The sequence below is a fragment of the Temnothorax americanus genome, unplaced genomic scaffold, assembly GCF_048541705.1.
Source record: "Temnothorax americanus isolate GAGA-0224 unplaced genomic scaffold, ASM4854170v1 Scaffold59, whole genome shotgun sequence".
NCBI classification, from domain to species: domain Eukaryota; kingdom Metazoa; phylum Arthropoda; class Insecta; order Hymenoptera; family Formicidae; genus Temnothorax; species Temnothorax americanus.
In genome coordinates, this window is record NW_027509741.1 from 360,076 (window position 1) to 378,998 (window position 18,923).

General features: G+C 32.9%; 1 protein-coding gene and 1 pseudogene across 5 annotated transcripts in view; both read left to right on the plus strand.

The window, feature by feature from the left end:
• Positions 1-81: 81 nt before the first annotated feature.
• LOC143904867 (uncharacterized) lies at positions 82-2,035 on the plus strand (annotated as a pseudogene).
• A 1,631-nt stretch (positions 2,036-3,666) lies between these two features.
• LOC143904864 (UDP-glycosyltransferase UGT5-like) overlaps positions 3,667-18,923 on the plus strand; it is a 30,005-nt gene continuing 14,748 nt past the window's right edge. For 2 of the 5 annotated variants that reach the window (XR_013259057.1, XM_077419829.1), the window contains exons 1-12: positions 3,667-3,807; positions 6,367-6,488; positions 6,610-6,865; positions 6,970-7,112; positions 7,330-7,396; positions 7,470-7,656; positions 7,739-7,932; positions 8,027-8,150; positions 8,250-8,377; positions 8,457-8,618; positions 12,630-12,860; positions 17,829-18,245. Coding sequence is in view for 4 of the 5 variants with exons in the window: in XM_077419829.1 (XP_077275955.1) it covers positions 7,349-7,396; positions 7,470-7,656; positions 7,739-7,932; positions 8,027-8,150; positions 8,250-8,377; positions 8,457-8,618; positions 12,630-12,860; positions 17,829-18,245 (1,491 nt within the window). In the remaining variant the exon portion in view is untranslated. Of the gene's footprint in view, positions 3,808-3,892; positions 5,258-6,366; positions 6,489-6,609; positions 6,866-6,969; positions 7,113-7,329; positions 7,397-7,469; positions 7,657-7,738; positions 7,933-8,026; positions 8,151-8,249; positions 8,378-8,456; positions 8,619-12,629; positions 12,861-17,828; positions 18,246-18,923 lie in introns of those variants that run through there. The other 3 variants (XM_077419831.1, XM_077419830.1, XM_077419832.1) reach the window with 3 other exon arrangements.

Consider the following 18,923-nt stretch of genomic DNA (forward strand, 5'->3'; position numbering starts at 1 on the left):
GCGTACTGAAAATCAGTCTTCCTTAAATTTAAGTTGCGAGTTAGATAATGTAATTGGTAATATAGAGGATGAAAGCACATCTGATTCTAATCTTCGTAAGTTGATAAGACATTGGGCTGTTATTAAACATAACATATCTCACTCCGCTTTAACAGACCTTTTACATATTTTGCATCATTTTCATCCTGAATTTCCCTTAACTTCTAAAAGTTTGCTGTATCTATAAATACAAAGAAATTAGATACAGGAGAGTACTGTCATATTGGTTTAACACAGAGTTTACAAAACATTGCAAAATTTCATGTTGGAAATACTATAGAGCTAAGTTTTAACATTGACGGTCTTCCTTTGTTTAATAGCACAAATAAACATTTATGGCCTATTTTAGGTCTGGTAAAAAATGTGCAAAATGTGTCTCCATTTGTTATACATAGAAATTTTTTATGGTGAGTCTAAACCATCTCCTTTACATTTATATCTTGAAGATTTTATAACAGAACTTTCTTTATTGTTAAAAAATGGACTTCAAGTAAATGATAGATACTTTGATGTAAAAATTCATAGTTTTGTATGTGATGCTCCGGCTAGGGCTTATATAAAACAAGTAAAAAATCATAATGGATATTCTTGTTGCGAAAAATGTGAAGAAAGTGGTATATATTTTGAACGGCGTATTATTCTGAGAAATACTAATGCAAGAAGGAGAACAGATGAGTCATTTGTTTTGCAACGTGATGAAGACCATCATGTTGGCATTTCGCCCCTTCTTGAATTAAAAATTGGAATGGTTACAGAGTTCCTCCTTGATTATATGCATGGAGTGTGTTTAGGTGTTACAAAAAAACTACTACATACTTGGATAAGTGGTAAATCTAACGTTAAGTTAGGTCATCGCTTAACTGATTTATTATCTAAAAAGTTAGTGGCCCTTGGTTCATTCATGCCTTCTGAATTTAATCGAAAACCACAAAGTTTAACAGATTTATGTAGATGGAAAGCAACTGAGTTTAGGATTTTTTTTACTTTACCTAGGACCTGTTGTTTTACGGGATATACTTGATATATCAGTTTATGAGCATTTTCTCCTATTTCATTCAGCTATATCTAGTCTCACTTTGAAACACAATATTAATAATTTAGGCTTATCATTAGCGCAGGAATTACTTGAAACTTTTATTAATTATGCAGAAAAAATATATGGTCTTGAGTTTTATGTCTACAATGTGCATATATTGTGTCATTTGACAAGTGATGTACAAATGTATGGACCTTTAGATAATTGGTCCTGTTTTCTATATGAAAATTATTTAGGCTCATTGAAAAAATTAGTAAAATCATCTCGAAAACCACTTCAACAAGTATGTCGTAGGTTACATGAAATATTTTTAAGTAATCTTTACCAAGAACCAAATCACTCAATTCTTAAGTATTTTTTAGAAAACAATAATGGCCCATTATTAAGTGTTATAAATATTTTTAAACAATTTAAGAAGATTAGTATTAGAGACTACGTTTTATCCACCTATTCACATTGTTTTGCTGATTCACATTTTTTAAGTAAAAATAATGAAGTAGTACAGATTAATAACATAATATTAACTACAAACGGTTCAACAAAATTAATTGGAAAACAATACATTTCATCAGAATCACTCTACTTGTATCCGTTTGATTCTAAAAAATTAAACATTTTTTGTGTTACAAATAAGTTATCTGAACAATTACAAGCATGGGATATTGATGATATAAAAGCAAAATGTGTTCTTCTACCGCTTAAACATGATAAAAATTGGGTGTGTTTTTCTCTTCTTCATATATAACATTAAGAAGCAATGTTTATGATAAGAAATATTTAATTTTATATTCTTGCATCATTTTTGTGCAATGTATTTAATTTTAATATTTTTTTTTTTTTTTTAAATATATTATAAAATTAAATATAATAATAAAATTATATATATATAATAATTAAAATAAATATAATAATTAAATATATATAATAAAATATATAAACATATATTTTATTATTCTTTGATAGAACTACAATATAAATTTGATTTTTTAATTAAGATTAAGATATATGTATATCAAAACAAGATCATTACATTCAAAATAATGTAGTTTTTCATTAATGTTACGTTCCGCAAAATTACTACAATTTCAACATTGTTGTAAATTTCAAAATGTGCCGTTTTCTTTGTAATAATAAAAAATAAATATATTTTGTACATGATACAACCTTAATTTGATTGTTTGTAATGCAATTGCAACCTATCCTGAAAATAAATTTTTCTAAAATAGTCCGGTAGTGTCACAGAAAAACATTAATTAGTTTTCAATCTCTATTTTATTATACATATTTAAAAATATTTAAATTCTATTTTATATTTTATTGTAACTTTATACTTATATAGATATACTTTACTGACGTACAGAAGTCCGTACGTCGACATAGTTTCTAGAAATGTTTTTTATGAAATTAAAATGTTCAAATGTCCACTTGATAAACGTTTATAAAAAAACGTTCTTTTTTTTTTATCTAGAAAAAAAACGCTTTATAACTGTTTTTTTTTTACATATCACGTGCGTATAGCCCCGCTCTCTCAAGGCGGTCACCCATTCCTAGTACAGTACCGCGCCTGTGTTGCTTGACTTCGATGATCCAGTGGACAGTGACGATCTTCTGACCCCGCGATGCTTCCTTATTAACTGTACTTATCTATGACGTACATCTTTAAAATGTTCAAATAGCTTGTAATGATATCTTCTTGATAGCTTTAACACTGCATGAAATAGTTATCATAAAACTATAATTACACGCAACTACATCCACTTATAACATAAATTCACCACTTTAATCATGAAGTTGCGAAACAAACATATTGTAGTTAATTTTGTGGTTTTTATATTATTATTACTTTATTATACAATATTAAGAAGTAGTTATATTACAAAAAGACCTTATTTAGACGACTTTAAGACGTCTTTAAAATAACGTCTTTAAGTGGTTTAAGAAATGACGTCTTATAAACGTCTATTATTAGTCGCCGACGTCATAGACCAAAAATGACTAAAAATAGACGTCATTATGTCGTCTTCTGACGTCACTTTGCTACTTATTAAGCATAGACCAAAAATGATTAAAAATAGTCATTATGTCGTCTTCTGACGTCACTTTGCTACTTGGGAACTCTCCCCTATAATGACCAATCATGTATTACGTAACCAACACTGATTGAATAATTGGATTTGAATTACCTTGCATGTGAATGTCGTCATTCAATTTCAATAATAATAGCAATAGGGAGTGAATAGATACTGCGTACTATCTACAATACTTACATATACATGTACATATTATTAATGATTCGTTTATGTATTTTTCTTCTTCTTATTTTTATGATTGTACAGCTATAAAGTTGTCGAGAAAATCCAATATTATTAGCCTGTTAGATAAAGTGATATTATGATGAACGCTATTATCTCAAAATGAGGAGAGGGGGAATGCTATACTAAGCATGCTGATACATTCGGTCTTATCGTCTGATTGAGAGACCACGCGACAAGTTTTGCGTAACAATGTTAAGTCGTGTCATTTTTTTTGTTTGTTGTATTTTAATAGGTGATCTCGTGACAGCGTCAAAACTATTGTCGATTTTAGTGATAGAGCCTATTCAGTCGACTAGCCATCACGTCTGGACAGAGCATTTGGTTAAAGGACTGCTTCGCAAAGGCCATCATGTACACTCAATCAGCATACATGAGACTAAGGTTAAAGGAAAACTTGCGCAGAATTTGACGTACGCCGTGAGTAAATGTTACGAAATGTCAAATTTGGAAACATTCTGAGAGACATAAATCAATTATTTGCAATTTATAAAACAAATAACAAAAAATATTACTTTTTTATTTTAAAGTATTTTCTCTTTTATATGTTGCTTCCTTATAGAGGAAGCTTTGTTTTCGTGAATTTCGTATATGAACCTTCGATTGCGTTTAAATTGGATTTAGTCAACCAAATTTAAAAAAATTATGTATGAAATAGGAGGGGTAGAAGAAACCAACAAAGAGATTGGTTTTTGAGTTTTTTCTGCCAATATGTTCAGATTGTTATAAAACGTTGAAATATCGCCTAAAAAAAATGTCCGTATGTTGTGTGTATGTGCACATTTGATGTTGTGGTTGCTCTAACTTCCGCAAATATTGAGATATCGGGCTGTTTTTTTTTTAATCGATAGAGTATCATTCAAGGAAGGTTGGTATTGAATTTGGCGATAATCGGTAAAGGAATTCTTTTTAAAAAAATTTTGGAATTTTTTTAGAAATGCCCATGGTTGCTCTAACTTTTGTAAATTTTGAAATATTGGGCTATTTTTAATTTTATTATATTCTTCAGTTTTTTCTACCCCTATTTCATATATAATTCTTTAAAATTTGATTCATCAGTTCTCGTGTTACACACATTTGAAATTTCGGAGAATTTGTACATACATAGAAACTTTATAAAACTGCAGGGTTTAATCAACAAAATCTTAAATAATTATATATAAAATAGAGGTAAAAAAGACTGAAGAATATAATAGAATTAGAAAAGTTGCGAAGAATATAATAAAACTATAAATAGCCCGATATTTCAAAATTTGCCACACATATTTTACATAAAAAAAAAAAATTATAGATCTTTGATTGTGTATAATCAATCAAATCTTAAAGAATTATATATGAAATAAGGATAGAAAAAACCTAAGAATACAATAGAAATAGAAAAAATAATTCCAATATAATAAAAAAGTGTGAAAATTAGAAATTTGTACATTGCTTCCTACACGGAAAAAAATGATATGATGCACACAACCAGAAAAAATTTGGTTGTAAGCAACCTAGCTGCATCACAAAGTTATCTGTGAGTAACAATTATGTGTATGGTTGATGTGACTTATTTACTTTTATATGTAAACTACATGAATTTAGTTGCGCGGAATTTGGTTGCCACAACCAGAACTTGGATGGACTATCTATCCATATAGTTGCGTCAATCGGGATGAGGCCGCGATGTCAGAAAACAAAAGCGACTCGCTATATGCCGCGCATACATTTTCTAGCGCGTAGTGAGTCGCGTTTCTCTGCACGCGTTGCAACGTGTTATAGCGCGGATTATCTAGTATCGCCATTTTCTATTTCGTCGTCATTATGGATGAGCGTTGCAAAATTGCGTTGCAACGTATGAAACTGTCGCACCTTATTGGATTATTTGAAGGTATGTATGATTAAAGGTCGATTTAGACAACCGTGCCGTACCCGTACTGTATTCGTATCCGTTACTTCTGTATTAGTAACTTACGATGATTCTGCTAGAGACCCTCTTTACGCGGAGTGAATTATTGTATATTTACGATAATTTGAGTAAGTTATAACTCAGAATAAGTAACGCTCGCGTAAACAGAGTATATGTGCATGAAGATATCCATTAATTGCGTTCTCATATATATAGTGTCCCGCAACTTGCAAGCTTAATTTGAGTTCTTAAAGTCAAATAGAGATGAAAATTGTAATACAGAAATATCAAGACTATATATAGTCTTTAATATCGTTTAGAGTTGACAAATCGGAGGGCCCAAAGTTCGCGTGTTAAAGCGGTACATCGCACAATTTATCAAGGTGTTTTTATATACTGATCCTCTATTTAACATTGAAATAATTTTGCGTAGAAATATTAAACAATATTATTATTAATGAGCTGTTAAAACTTCTCGGTAAAAAAATTTTTATATAGAAATACTTATATATATAATTATACAATATCAAGCATGTCCATACATGTTTTTTCTTTTTTGTAATCTCTGTTCGTATATACAGGAAAAATAATAAAAAGGAGAATCTAAAAATAATTAGAAAAATTACATTTTTACATTGTATTTTTTATAAAAAGTGAAGTTTGAGGTGATGAGAAAAATTTGCTCATATATAATCATGTACAACTGTTACATTTATATATGATTATATATAGGAAAATTTTTCTCATTACCTCAAACTTTACTTTTTATAAAAAATACAATGCAAAAATAATCTTTTTAATTATTTGTAAGTTTTCTTTTTTATTATTTTTCCTGTATATACAAACAAAGATTATAAAAAAAAAACATGTATTGACATATTTATATTTATGTTTTTGTATAAAAAATTGTTTACCGGGTATCATAAGTGTTACATAAAGTTGTCGTATGCGTTTGACTTCTCCCTTTATTTTTTTTCTTTAAACTTTTTAACTGTAAACTGTATTCTAATAAGAATAATTTGTAACAAATTTTGAATGTCTGAAGAATGTCTGAAAATTGTGAAATGTGAACTCGTTCCATAATATTACAGAGAAACAGATTGATTATGAAACTTTACAGTTGTTTCATGAGTATCCTGATACAATTCCATCGATCATCAGTAATGTGAGTGATCAATTAAAACTGAGAAAAGGGATAAAGTTCATTCTTGAGGTTTGTATGAAGCGATTCTACGACAGAAATTCACTAAATAATGAACACTTCAGATAAGCAAATCCTGCAAATCTTTTTTTGTTATATACTTAGTTTAATTGTGAACTTTTTTGTATTTAAGGAAAATGCAAATGAAGGAGAAAAAGTTATAGGCATAATTGGAAGCGATACATCGGTGCAGATGTTTACCCTCCAATTCAACAAGTCAATTTTCAGAACTATTAGAATCAGTCTCATTAACGTCACATGATACTATCCAGATAGAAAGGATAGAGACAAGTACCGGGAAAAGGTTGCGTTTGGAGGAACCGCAACCCAATGATTTAGCAGTGCCAAATGATCCAGCAGTGCCAAAAGATCAGGATCCTTCGACAAATGTAAATTTTTAATTTACTTTTTAAATATTTTTCTACATAATGTGATACTCATTAGATTAATGCAAGATATAGATCAAACTAACAGAATATGTTTTTATTTCCAGTACATTTATGACATTCTCCAAAAAACAGCCTTTGGAAAGGCTATACATGAGCTGTATAAGAAATCTACTTTGGACAACAATGCACGATGTAAATTAGCTGAACTGATCATACAAGCAGAGTATGGTGCAGACACTAATAAAACGTGAGTACTGATAGTGTTTAATTTCTATTACAAATTTATTTTCAGGATCATAATAAAGTAAATTAAAACTCAGTGTGTGATGTGTTGAGAAAAGTCTAACATACATAAATCTGAATTTTTCTTTGATTCTACATAAAATAATAGATCTTTCTTTATTATTTCTTTCTTTATTATTATTTATATATAACATTCGACATATTACCTGCTGTTCTTATAGGATTAGTGGCAAGAGATTTATGCAATTAGCAGAGTGGATTGTTGAATGTTTCCCTGGAGAATTTGTTGTAAGTACAGACGTTCACTTTTTTTATAAATATGTTACTTTCATTTATATTTCTGACATTGGCTCCTATGCAGGAAACATATTACATTCCATCGAGTGAACGAGGAAAAGGACTTTCTTCTTCTGGCAAGTTGTACGATGCCTATACAAACCTAAATAAAGAACTTAGGAAGGTTAATCTAAGAAACACTAATTTGGGTCGACCCTCGTCATCTTCAGGACTGCACATTGTAGCATCTATCCTTAGACTTCCTGAAGCAGGTGACAAATGTGAAATTGATTAACAGTTAATGTGGATTAAATGAAGTAATGCTACTTAAATGACAATTTTTTTCTTTATTAGATAACCTTAGATTGAAAAAAAGCTTAGAATTTTTGAAAGTTCAGCTTGAGCCATGGGAGGAAGTTAAAGAATGCTGGGAATATACAAGTTCTTTTAGACTGAGTCAGCTACGTGACCAAAAAAATAAAGACTTAAAAGTAGCTGACTATATTAACAAATATCCCGTTCTTAGACAGCCAGGAGGATATCTTTTGGTGTGTGTCTAATTTCTTTATGGTCATATTACAAAATGTGCATTGTTTTCAAGGAGTTATTCTTATTTATATTTTATTTGTATTTTTCCAACAGCTTGAATATGACTTTCAAGTCCTCTTTAAAGGAGCAGAAAATCGTATGTTAACTCACTGGTCACAATTTTCAGATAAAATTGAGCGTGAGCTGATTAATATTGGTGTACGAGAGGAAAGTCTCGGTAAGAAAGTAATTGTTTTCTTAGAGTTTTTCAAAGTCTCTACGTGTGTCTCCCTAATTTTGATATTGGATGCTTAACAATGGTCGTATTTGCCCATAGATTGCGATGCTGCGTTGCTGGTCAATTATTTTAAACTTTTTTCTGTGGTGCCAGTTAAGGTTCCGAAGAGGAAGCCTTGGCGTGCCTCAAAAGCAGAAATTCAAAAAGGATTTCTTGTGCACTTAAAGGTATGGTTACTAAGACTTAAATTTTTATTACAAGTAAATTTTTTTTCTATTAACAACACTAACTTTTTATTACTTTAAGGTGATTGGTGACTTGGAGAAGCAGCTCGAGGGCATGAAAAAAACTGTACAAACAAAAGGAACTGAGCTTCGATTATTCCCAGTGATAGTGGGTGAAGATCTGAAAAATATTACCTCTAGCTACGTAGTTTTGGATGATCGGCCTATTAGAGTGGAGTCTCCAGTAAGAGCAATTGAAGTAGCATTTAAAGCTTACCACGCCCTTCATTGTTGTTATCCTATTCAAAGTGAACGTCTCTGGGTCGTAATTGAAAAAGCATAAGTTGTAAGATATTTTCATCAGTTTTTTTTCTCAAAGTATTTAACTGACAAAGTGTAATTTTTTGTTTCTTTGATTACCAAATATATTTGAAATATATTTACAGATGAACATTTTTAGTTTGATTAATATAGATTAACTAAATATCTAAATATAGATTTAACTAAAAACTTTTAGTATATATTTTATATTTTATAAGTTTCTTATTTTATATTTTGTCATAATAATAATATTTAATTGTAACAATAAAGATGATAATAATGAAAATTGTTATTTTGTATATAGTTTTGTGTTAACTCACCAACAAAAATAAATACCATAATATACCTAATATAAACAAAAAATTTGGTTTGATTACTTTATTTTTAGTAAAATATAAACGATTCAAAAAATCCGATAAAAGTTATCAGAATTCAGTCTTAAGTTATCAAGATTTTTGGTAAATTTAAACAGAATTTTGATAATTTTAATCGGAATTTCTGATTCGTTCATATTTTACCAAAAATTGGTTTATCCAATCAAATTATTTATACATGTATTTTCTCTACCTTTAAATGTTTACATATTCCACAACTTCATTATTCACAAGGGAATTTTCGATTTCCTGAATTTCTATTGTTAAAAATAGTATCAAAACATCTGCTTCTGATAACTAGAAAGTTGTAGTATCTACAACTATATTTATGGTAGCAATTGCAATAGCTGACGAGCTATAGCAACTATTGGACTTACATCAATACAATCTGTTTGGACCAACTAACGATAAAAGTGACTACAACTAAATTTATGTTCGTATTTACAATAACCATTAAGGTATGATAGGTATTTACTTTTATACTACATCAAGACATATTATCTAAGCCAACCAAATGGTGTAGTTGCCATAACAATATTTGTAGTTGAGAGAGAGAGAGAGAGAAGTATCAAGAAATATTAAGAAAATAGGTTGGTTGCAGCAACCAGGTACCGTCACTGCTGCAACGATAGTCACTCAACAATTGCTCTGTGACTGCAGCAAACACATAACTGGTTGTTCCGTATATTTTACTATTGAATCTGGTTGGCACAACCAGATTTATGTGTGAGTCAACCATACTGTTTTTTCCGTGTATGTACGAATTCTCCGAAATTTTAAAAAGCTATAACTCAAGAACAAATTTTTAATTTTTTGGGAAATAATACGTAATTTTTTACTGTCATTTATTGGAAAAACGGAAATGATTCAATTAGGCTACTTCTAATTTTATTATATTCTTCAGTCTTTTCTACCCCTATTTCATATATAATACTTTAAGATTAGGTTGAATTACCGATTTTTGCTTAAAAAGTGTATAAGACGTACATGTAATTGAATTTTTTGACGGTCGGTGAAGGAATTACCGATTTCTACTTAAAAAATGTATAAGATGTACATGTAATTTTATATAGAGTATCATTAAAATAAAGTTGGTTTAAATTTTGCGAGAGTTGGTGAAAGGGTTATCGATTTTTGCTTAAAAAATGTTAACACATAAAATTGATTATAAAATGACATATAATAAATCAATGTTCGTGAAAAAAAGGTCAATCAATATCAATATTAATCGAACATAAATGTATCGAAATGTTGAAGTCGTTATAGCGCGTTTTAAACTTATATTTAAATCTTATATTTATATTTTTTTCTTTATACTGTTTTCTCATAGAAGAAGCTTTGTTTTCGTAAAAAAAAATTTTTTTTGTTTTTCTGAATGTGTTTAAAATGTTTTAAAACGTCGAAAAATTGCAGTTTTAAAAAAATGTCCGTATGTATGTATGTGTGTGTGTGTGTGTGTGTGTATGTATGCGTATGTATGTATGTGCCAAATTTACCGAAATTTCTATAACTCCAGAACTAATCAACCAAATTTTAACGAATTATATATGAAATAAGGGTAGAAAAAACTGAAGAATATAATAAAATTAATAAAAATTGATAATAATCAAGGGGTTCTTTTTAAAAAAAATTTTGAATTTTTGCTTTGTTGTCCGTTAATGCTCTAACTTTTTTATTTTTTTTTAACTCCGTCTTGGACGGTCCCAAGCCCGGCCTGAGAAAGCAGGAGGGTTGGAGTGGGCAATCTTAGTACCCACTCCGTAAAACTAATTATATAATTTTAAAACAACCTGTCTTCGAGCGCGGATCTAGCTCGCGGCGGGCCTGAGTTCGAAGGAGGTGCGGAGAAGCAGACGGGTGGCGAGGTTAGCGAAATAAAAGCGGGTCTCGGTCAACAGAAAATAGTAACGTTTATTCTTTAACAATATACACTCGCGACATTTACAATGGGTCAATACGCGTGTGAGGCTTTGGCTGGATTCGCTCGCGTGTGCCCGCGCGGTTTCCGACGGTTGGGCGTGCGTGTGAGGCGTCGCTGGTTGGCCGCGGGTGGCGCGGGAAAACCCGCGGTATATGTGCGGGTGAAGCCGGCGCTTTTCGTTCGCCGCGTGGGCCGGATCGCGTGGTGGTAAGTATCGGTCCGGGTGGTGCCGATTTCCCGGTCAGCGTGGCCCGGAGCGCGGAAGAATGGCGCGAAGCGCGGCGGCGATATGGATCGCGAAGCGTGGGTGACGCGGTTGAAGCGGGTCGCCGGCCGAAACACACTCGGCGAAGACAGAATGCCGGAGGCGCTCTACCTTCTTATTCGGACGGCTTCGGGTGATTCGGATAACTGCGAAAAGCAGGTCGTTAGCCGAGACACATTCGGCGAAGACAGAGAATGCCAGAGGCGCTCTACTTTACGTTCGGACTGGCTTAGTGCAGGAATTCAGGATCGGTGTTGTCTGAAAGACGGGTGATCGGGAATCGCGCTCTGTGCCAGCGACGCCGGGTTTATATACGCGTCGCGGCGGCGTCGCTGCGGCGTCGCGGCGTGGTGGGGGTAGCGACGACGATCGCGAGAGCCGGGACGGTGCGGCGGAACGATCGGTATGGTTACGGCGTCCCGACGCTGCGATCGCGTTCGGCGGTGTTCGGCTGCCTTCGGCACCACTCGGCGCGGTGAGGCGGTTGCCGCGTTAAGTCCGTTCGCGGACTTTATTACATGTTACAAAAAATATGGGCACACCGTGCCCGGTCTTCACCCCGCGGGTAGTCGGCGGGGTGGTTTCGGCGAGGTGTTTGCGCCGAAACGATGCATGTTCAAGGGTACATCGTTACAATTTTAATATTGTTTAAATGTTGTTTAAATATTGTTTAAAAACATACAAACAGCAATATTTTAAAGAATTATAATTTAATTAAGAGTTTGAAGCAATACAATTTTCAGAAAAGTACTGGTTTTTTATAAAACCATAATTAAAATTTACAAAATCCATTCACCGATCATTGCCAAATTCAACATCAATCTATCTTTATTGATACTCTATTTATAAAAAAAATGTGCAAGTAGAAACTTGCACATTGCTTTCTCATAGTTTTTAAATGTGCAAGTAGAAACTTGCACATTACTTTCTCATAGTTTTTAAGTGTGCAAGTAGGAACTTGTACATTGCTTCGTCATAGTTTTGAAGTGTGCAAGTGGAAACTTGTACATTGCTTTCTCATAGTTTTTAAGTGTGCAAGTAGAAACTTGATTAAGTGAGCAAGTAGGAACTTGCACATTAGTTCCTTTTAGTTTTTAAGTGTGCAAGTAGAAACCTTCGCTCACAAAGCTTCTTCTATGAGGAAGCCAAAACAAATAAATACTAATAATTATACATTGAATAAAATAAAAGCTTCCTTATAGAGGAGCTTTGTAAGCGAAGGCTTCTCCTTGCACACTTAAAAACTATGAGAAAGCAATGTGCAAGTTTCTACTTGCACACTTTTATATAAGATATGCTTTCGGAGATGCTAATTTATCATATTTTAATATCTCTTCTTCTGTATGGCTAATAATATGTACTTATTATTCTCAGGTTTTCGATTTGCAAACTAATGAAGAAGCTGAGGATTATAACCCAGTTGAATGGGAACAGTACAGCGTACTTTATACGGCGTATTTTACATATCAATGGGGTATTCACGCATGTGACACAATGACAAATACTAAAGCAGCGAAAGAGCTTTTGGAAATGATTAAAACTATCGAGTTTGATGTTATAGTGCAGGACATTGGTTTAACTCAATGTTTCTATGGATTATGGGAGGTAAAGTCAATCAATTTTAGTGAACTTTAATTATTTAGTCTATTTTTTAACTGCAATAAGCAACTTAGCGAAGTTGCCTTATAAATCAAGTGTGTATACGTAGCAAATTAAAAGTGTCTATACTCCATTCCACGAGAGAACATTAGTCCTCCGCGCATTATAGATGCGTGAGGAGAGCGACAAAGTGGGAAGAGCATCGCGCGCTTCTCAGTGCCGTATACGTATAAATATAACACGCTCGGTCCCGGGGCTATTGTGCTAGTCTACATCGATTGTTTGATACACGTATCAAAAATAGTGTATTTAAGCTAATCAGGCAATGATTAAACTAATGTACTAGTAAACACACACACACACACACACACACACACACACACACACACACACACACACACACACACACACACACACACACAGAGAGAGAGAAACGCGCGTGCCCGCGTGAAGTCTTATCTTTCTTCTGTTGTCGCCGTGGGCCTTCGCTATCGCAAAATCTCAATAAAAAAGTTTAAATAATCATAACTTTGCGAACAAAAATTGTAGAGACCTCGGCGACATCGCGTTGTTTTCGTCTCAGAAAGCTCTTTCGAACGAGCCCTCACTCAACCCCACATGCTATTTAAGATTTTTTGGCTCCCGCCTCTCTCCGTGTATATATACATATATATCATATATATATATATATATATATATATATATATATATATATATTAATGCAACCCGGATGAAACACTCGCATGCACTTACATTCAACCAAGATAGTTGCGACTGTCTTTTTGCACTTAGTGCACACACGTTGCATCACTGTTAATCAATCAAGCAATACAAATAAAAAGCGCGCGCTAAGAAATCACATAGACAGAAAGAATCGGTAACGGTAAGCGCACTTGCAGCAGTAGATAAAGGTCGCTACACACAGATCGCAAACACTGAGTCACGTATGGCAGCCAGCCCACCCAGATAGCACGTGCTCAGGAGATAGCGTCAAGATGGAGAAACCTTTAACAATAGACGCAACCAGAACAGCCAAAAGTGAGGTTATAACGGGCGAAATTTCTCCACAAAAATGCCCTCGACAGACAGCAATCACCCAAGAGATAACAATTGTGCGTGATAAGCAACAAAAAACGTGCCAAAACCTACAACAAAACGGCCCGAAGGCGGCTTATGGCAGAAAATAGGACAGCTTAAGGAGGTTCTACAGGTACTTTCTAGTCAGTCGAGAGATGAAGAGAAAATCTTCGAATTCATCAATTCTAAAGTATTCATAAAATATTTTCATGAATTTTTTGATGATGTTAGAGCTTATATCATACCCATATATTAGTCGAAGCGAGGAATAATTAAAAATATCGTGTAAGTGCTCCTTTGACTCCGGCTTCTTATACATGCGAGAAGAGGTGGTAACGTCACGAACTTGAGTTTCGCTGTTCTGCTCATATGAGCATGGTCCTTTCTAGTCAGTGACTGCGTTTACTTTTATAAATTTACAATGACTCCTCCAAGCCCGACCAATTCATGGAGAAATAAGGATAGAGTCTTGCGTGGTGTCAAAAGAGGAAAATTCGCTAAAAAGAAAGTTGTTCTTCGAATGGAAAATGCCCAAAAATCATTGACAGATAAAAGGTTATGTGAGGTGCAGTCGCTGCGACGTTGTTAAATCTCCCTTGTTATTCGAAGCACGCTACGTAAACTGTGATATGGCCTGTTTCAATAGCCAATATCACAAAATTTTACACGATAACCCTTGTTTTTCTCGATATTTCTGAAAAACTTAGATTAAGATCTATAAGAGCTCCGTTTTTTTAATCTTTGGTAGACCGCCTTCATATAATTAATATCTCGTTTCCTGTTTCCGGGAACCCTTTTGCCATAAGAGCTCATGTTAAAACTGTGATTTCAAAATTTATTTTTGCAAATTTTTACACGATAACCAATGCTAAAATTTTTTGAGCACTTTTCTCGCATCTCACTTTATACGTCCATGAAGTTTTTTCCCAATTTTTAGATACATCTATTATTATCTGTAAAACCTCCTTAAAGCAGAAGCAAGAGAATAAACACGCTGTAATACTCACAGAGAGAGAGAGAGAGAGAGAGAGAGAGAGAGAGAGAGAGAGAGAAAACGCTCAGGATAAACCTATTTAAGAAAAAAAATATAAAATTAAAAAAATTATAACAATTAAAAAAAACGATTTTTTTTAAATTGTCATTATTTTTTTTCATTTTAGATTTTTTTCTTAAATAGGTTCATGCGTTTTTTCATAAATTGATGAAATTTCCCCCGAATTTTGATTTCAGATGATTAGAGCGGTCTCTGCTATCCCCGGCGCGTTTCATGAAAAGGCAACTTCAACCAGTTACTGCTCAATGAATTTTCATTATTTTTACATAAAAAAATTCCTGTGTATAGTTTAAATACTAAATCAAAACATGCACTAATTGTCAAAACAATCGATTTATCATTCTTTTAAAAAAAAATCGCAAAATTTAAGTCATTTACTTGACCCTGCCCCCTTAAGGGGATGCTGGAGACATGTCTGTTTTATCGCAATATTTTCAGACACACAAATCTTTTGATTGATTTCACTGAATTAAAAATTTTGTGTCCAGAATTAAAGTATGGACGATAACGAAAACAGCAGGCACCAATTGCGTATGAAAAACGAAAAAAAATTAGAAAATTACAGTTTTATGTTCGATTCCGCGGTCGACTCATGACAACATTTGCTGCAGATAAAAGTTTTAGACTGTGTACGTATACAAAAACTTTGCAGCCGTCACGGAAATACAATAAAGAAGAATCCTGTGCTTGCAGAAATAAGCTGCGAGCTTTAGTATAAGAAAAAAGTATGTTAGAAAATTTCATATGCACATGTTACGCGTCTCCTCGAATTCAACCAAAAACATACGGATCAGTATAACGGGTAGCCCTAGAGCAGGCGCTCTGTATGTGTGTGTAATAATCGGTGAGCACTTCTTTATCGACGCTGATCGAGTTCGCCCGCGACTCCAACATCCCCTTAATTACGCGAGAAGATACCGGCGATGCGCTGCGTAGCGGGCGCGAGCCGAACCCTCTCGTCGCGCGAGCCTGCGTTGACGCCCGCGCCGCGCGCCTCCCGTCGTACAGTACGCGTTAAAATCGGATAAAATATTCAGTTCACTGGCATCGTCGGATAACTTTTCATCGATAGCACTCAATTTTATGGGATGCTAAACTTTGTCGGATAAAATAGTTCGTGTTTTTAATAAAAAATAAAAGAGGTCGCAGAATATAATGTTTACAAAAAGATCTGGAGAGTCGCTTTGTTGCCTAGGCAAATAGCTATTATAGTTGTATAAAAAAAAAGGACTATGAGGAGATCTAAGCTCACTCGCCGATTGATAACCGTCTGTGCTCAGTTTATTATACTACTTTAAGGGATATCTTAAGTGCTTAAGAATTCCCGCAAAAAAGGTAAATCATGATATCCGTAGGACGTAACAATACTTATATAAACTTATATATGGCTTTTAAATGGCTCCGAGGATTAAAATTCAGTATACAAAATAAGGCAAAGAAAGCCGTAACAGAATGTTTGTGTTAAATTATTTTTAATAGACAAATATTATTCTAACTAGTAAACTGCGCGGCAACAAATCGTCAAACTTGAACTTGAAACACAATTTTAATTGTATAAACTAGTTTCTTAACAGCCAAGTTTCGGAAGCTTTTTTTATTGCAAAGTATCTTTGCGTTTTGTATATGTAAGAAAAATTCTTAACGATTGTTCCTTTTGTGACAAAATGTTTGTGTTCGAGAACAATTTTTAAGATCCTTTACGTTATAAAAAAAAATAGTTCGTAAAAGTCGAGTTTCGGAAGTGCTCCGCTTAATATTTACGATGTATCCGCGCGTACTTGCATATGTAAAACAATAATTTTTTAATATTTTTTTTGCGTTTTGTACCAAAATGTACATTTTAAGAGGACAATCTCTAAGATTAATGATAGTAAGAAAATTATAGTTCATTGGCACGTATAAAATGAAAAATTCTTAATAATTAATTGTTTCTACTTTTTACACTCCTAACTTGAACGTATGTCTTCTAAATTATTAATCTTGTTCATTTCTAATCATCATTTTCTAAAAATAAAAGCTGAAATGTCTATTTATGTAATTTATTTAAAAATGCAAAAAAGTTATATTTAGCTAACAATACAATTTTAATATAAATGTTATATTAGTAGCATTTTATTATTATTACGTAATTATTGATAAGTTGTCCTCGCACTTGTACATTTTATGATATAAAACACAGGAAGAATCGTTAGAAATTTTTCTTACATGTGTATAAGTACGAATACTTCGTATAAAACGGAGTAGTTCCAGATTTCGACTGTTACTAATTACTAATTATTCTCATAACGCATTGTGGATCTTAAAAATTATTTTCGCATTTGTATATTTTTGCACAAAATGCAGGAATAATCGTTACAAATTTCTCGTACATATACAAGTATGCGCTGATACTTCGGACTAAATGGATAACTTTCGGGGTTTGACTGTTACTAAACTATTTTTTCTTTAACGTAATAGATTATATAAAGATTGCCCTCATAAGTATTTGTACATTTTGGCACAAAACGCAGGAATCATCGTTTTCGAGAAAATTCCATTCTTTTTTATCTTTTGTCATTTCTTTATTATCTTTTAATTTGTTATTTTGTTGTAATTTTATTGTTTTATATACATATATATATATATTTCTTTTTATAATTTTTTTATTAGGGAAAATGTATAATTTTTCCTTTAAGAACGCTCCAAACTTCAATTACATTATTATTTTTGCATTATCTGCTAATAAAAGTGACGACTCTTTTCCGCAAAATAATACTTAATATATTTTATTTCGTTTATTTATTGCAAAATAATAAGTATTCAGTTTTAGCTCCTTCCATTATCTGTAGGTACTGTTCTTTCAGGTTTCTAAAGGTAAACCACCTATAGTAGGTTATATTCCATATGGTTCTGCACCTTGGCTTAAGGATTATATCGGTGGTCCAAGTTATCCGACTGTTCGACCATACACACATGCTGCCATTGCAAAACCTGAAGGTTTGTGGCTGAGAACATGGAATGCTCTATATTACATTGTCGATAATCTGATACGACATTACTATTACTTCCCTGTTATTCAACGACTTTCGGAGGAATATATAGGCCATGCAATCAGGCCATTACATGAAATAGAAAAAGACAGAATTAATATAGTACTAATTAATAGTCATCCTGCGTTCGAACCTGCGATTCCATTGCCGCCGAACACTCTGGAGATCGCAGGACTGAATGCCCAGGCCGTGCAACCAATTACCGGCGAAGTAGTCGTAACATATCCTGAGGTAAGAGAAATTATACTTCTTACTTGAGAAACACAATTTAACAAAAACTACGATAAGAATATTAACAAAAAAAGTGTGTATACTGAAATGTAATTATAACGAAACTCTGGTCAAATTATTGTCTATTATTATCTAGTATTCATTCATTTTCGGACTAGGACTTATCATCTCTTGTTGCACAAATTGTTTCGCTATATTCAGGATTTTGTAACAAATACTATTCTAATTAGAAAGATTTTGAATAAATAATTAGATCAGAAAAATGTTTAATTTTGTGGCAAATATTAATATTAATGGCGACCTCATCGATTTCAAAAACTTTGATAAATATTATCAAGGACTCTGAGTAGTAACTTTTCAAAGATTTTAGTTATTGTTATTTGTTGTAATTATTATGTCATTAACAAAAAAACTTAACAGAACATAATTTTTTACAGCATTATATATATTTTCTTACTACCTCGGTCGAAAGTACGTACTTTTGGCCCCGGTTCCACGGCAGAAAGTCTCATTTTTATGCCTTGGTTAAACTACATGCGCGCCATTTAAAATATCGGGAGTAAAAACTTAGTTGCGTGCACTGGCACTCAATATATGACAAGATCCCTACCACAATATTACCACAAACCCAATTCACATCGCCCCAACCTCTACTTTTACTTTCACTCGTATAACCTA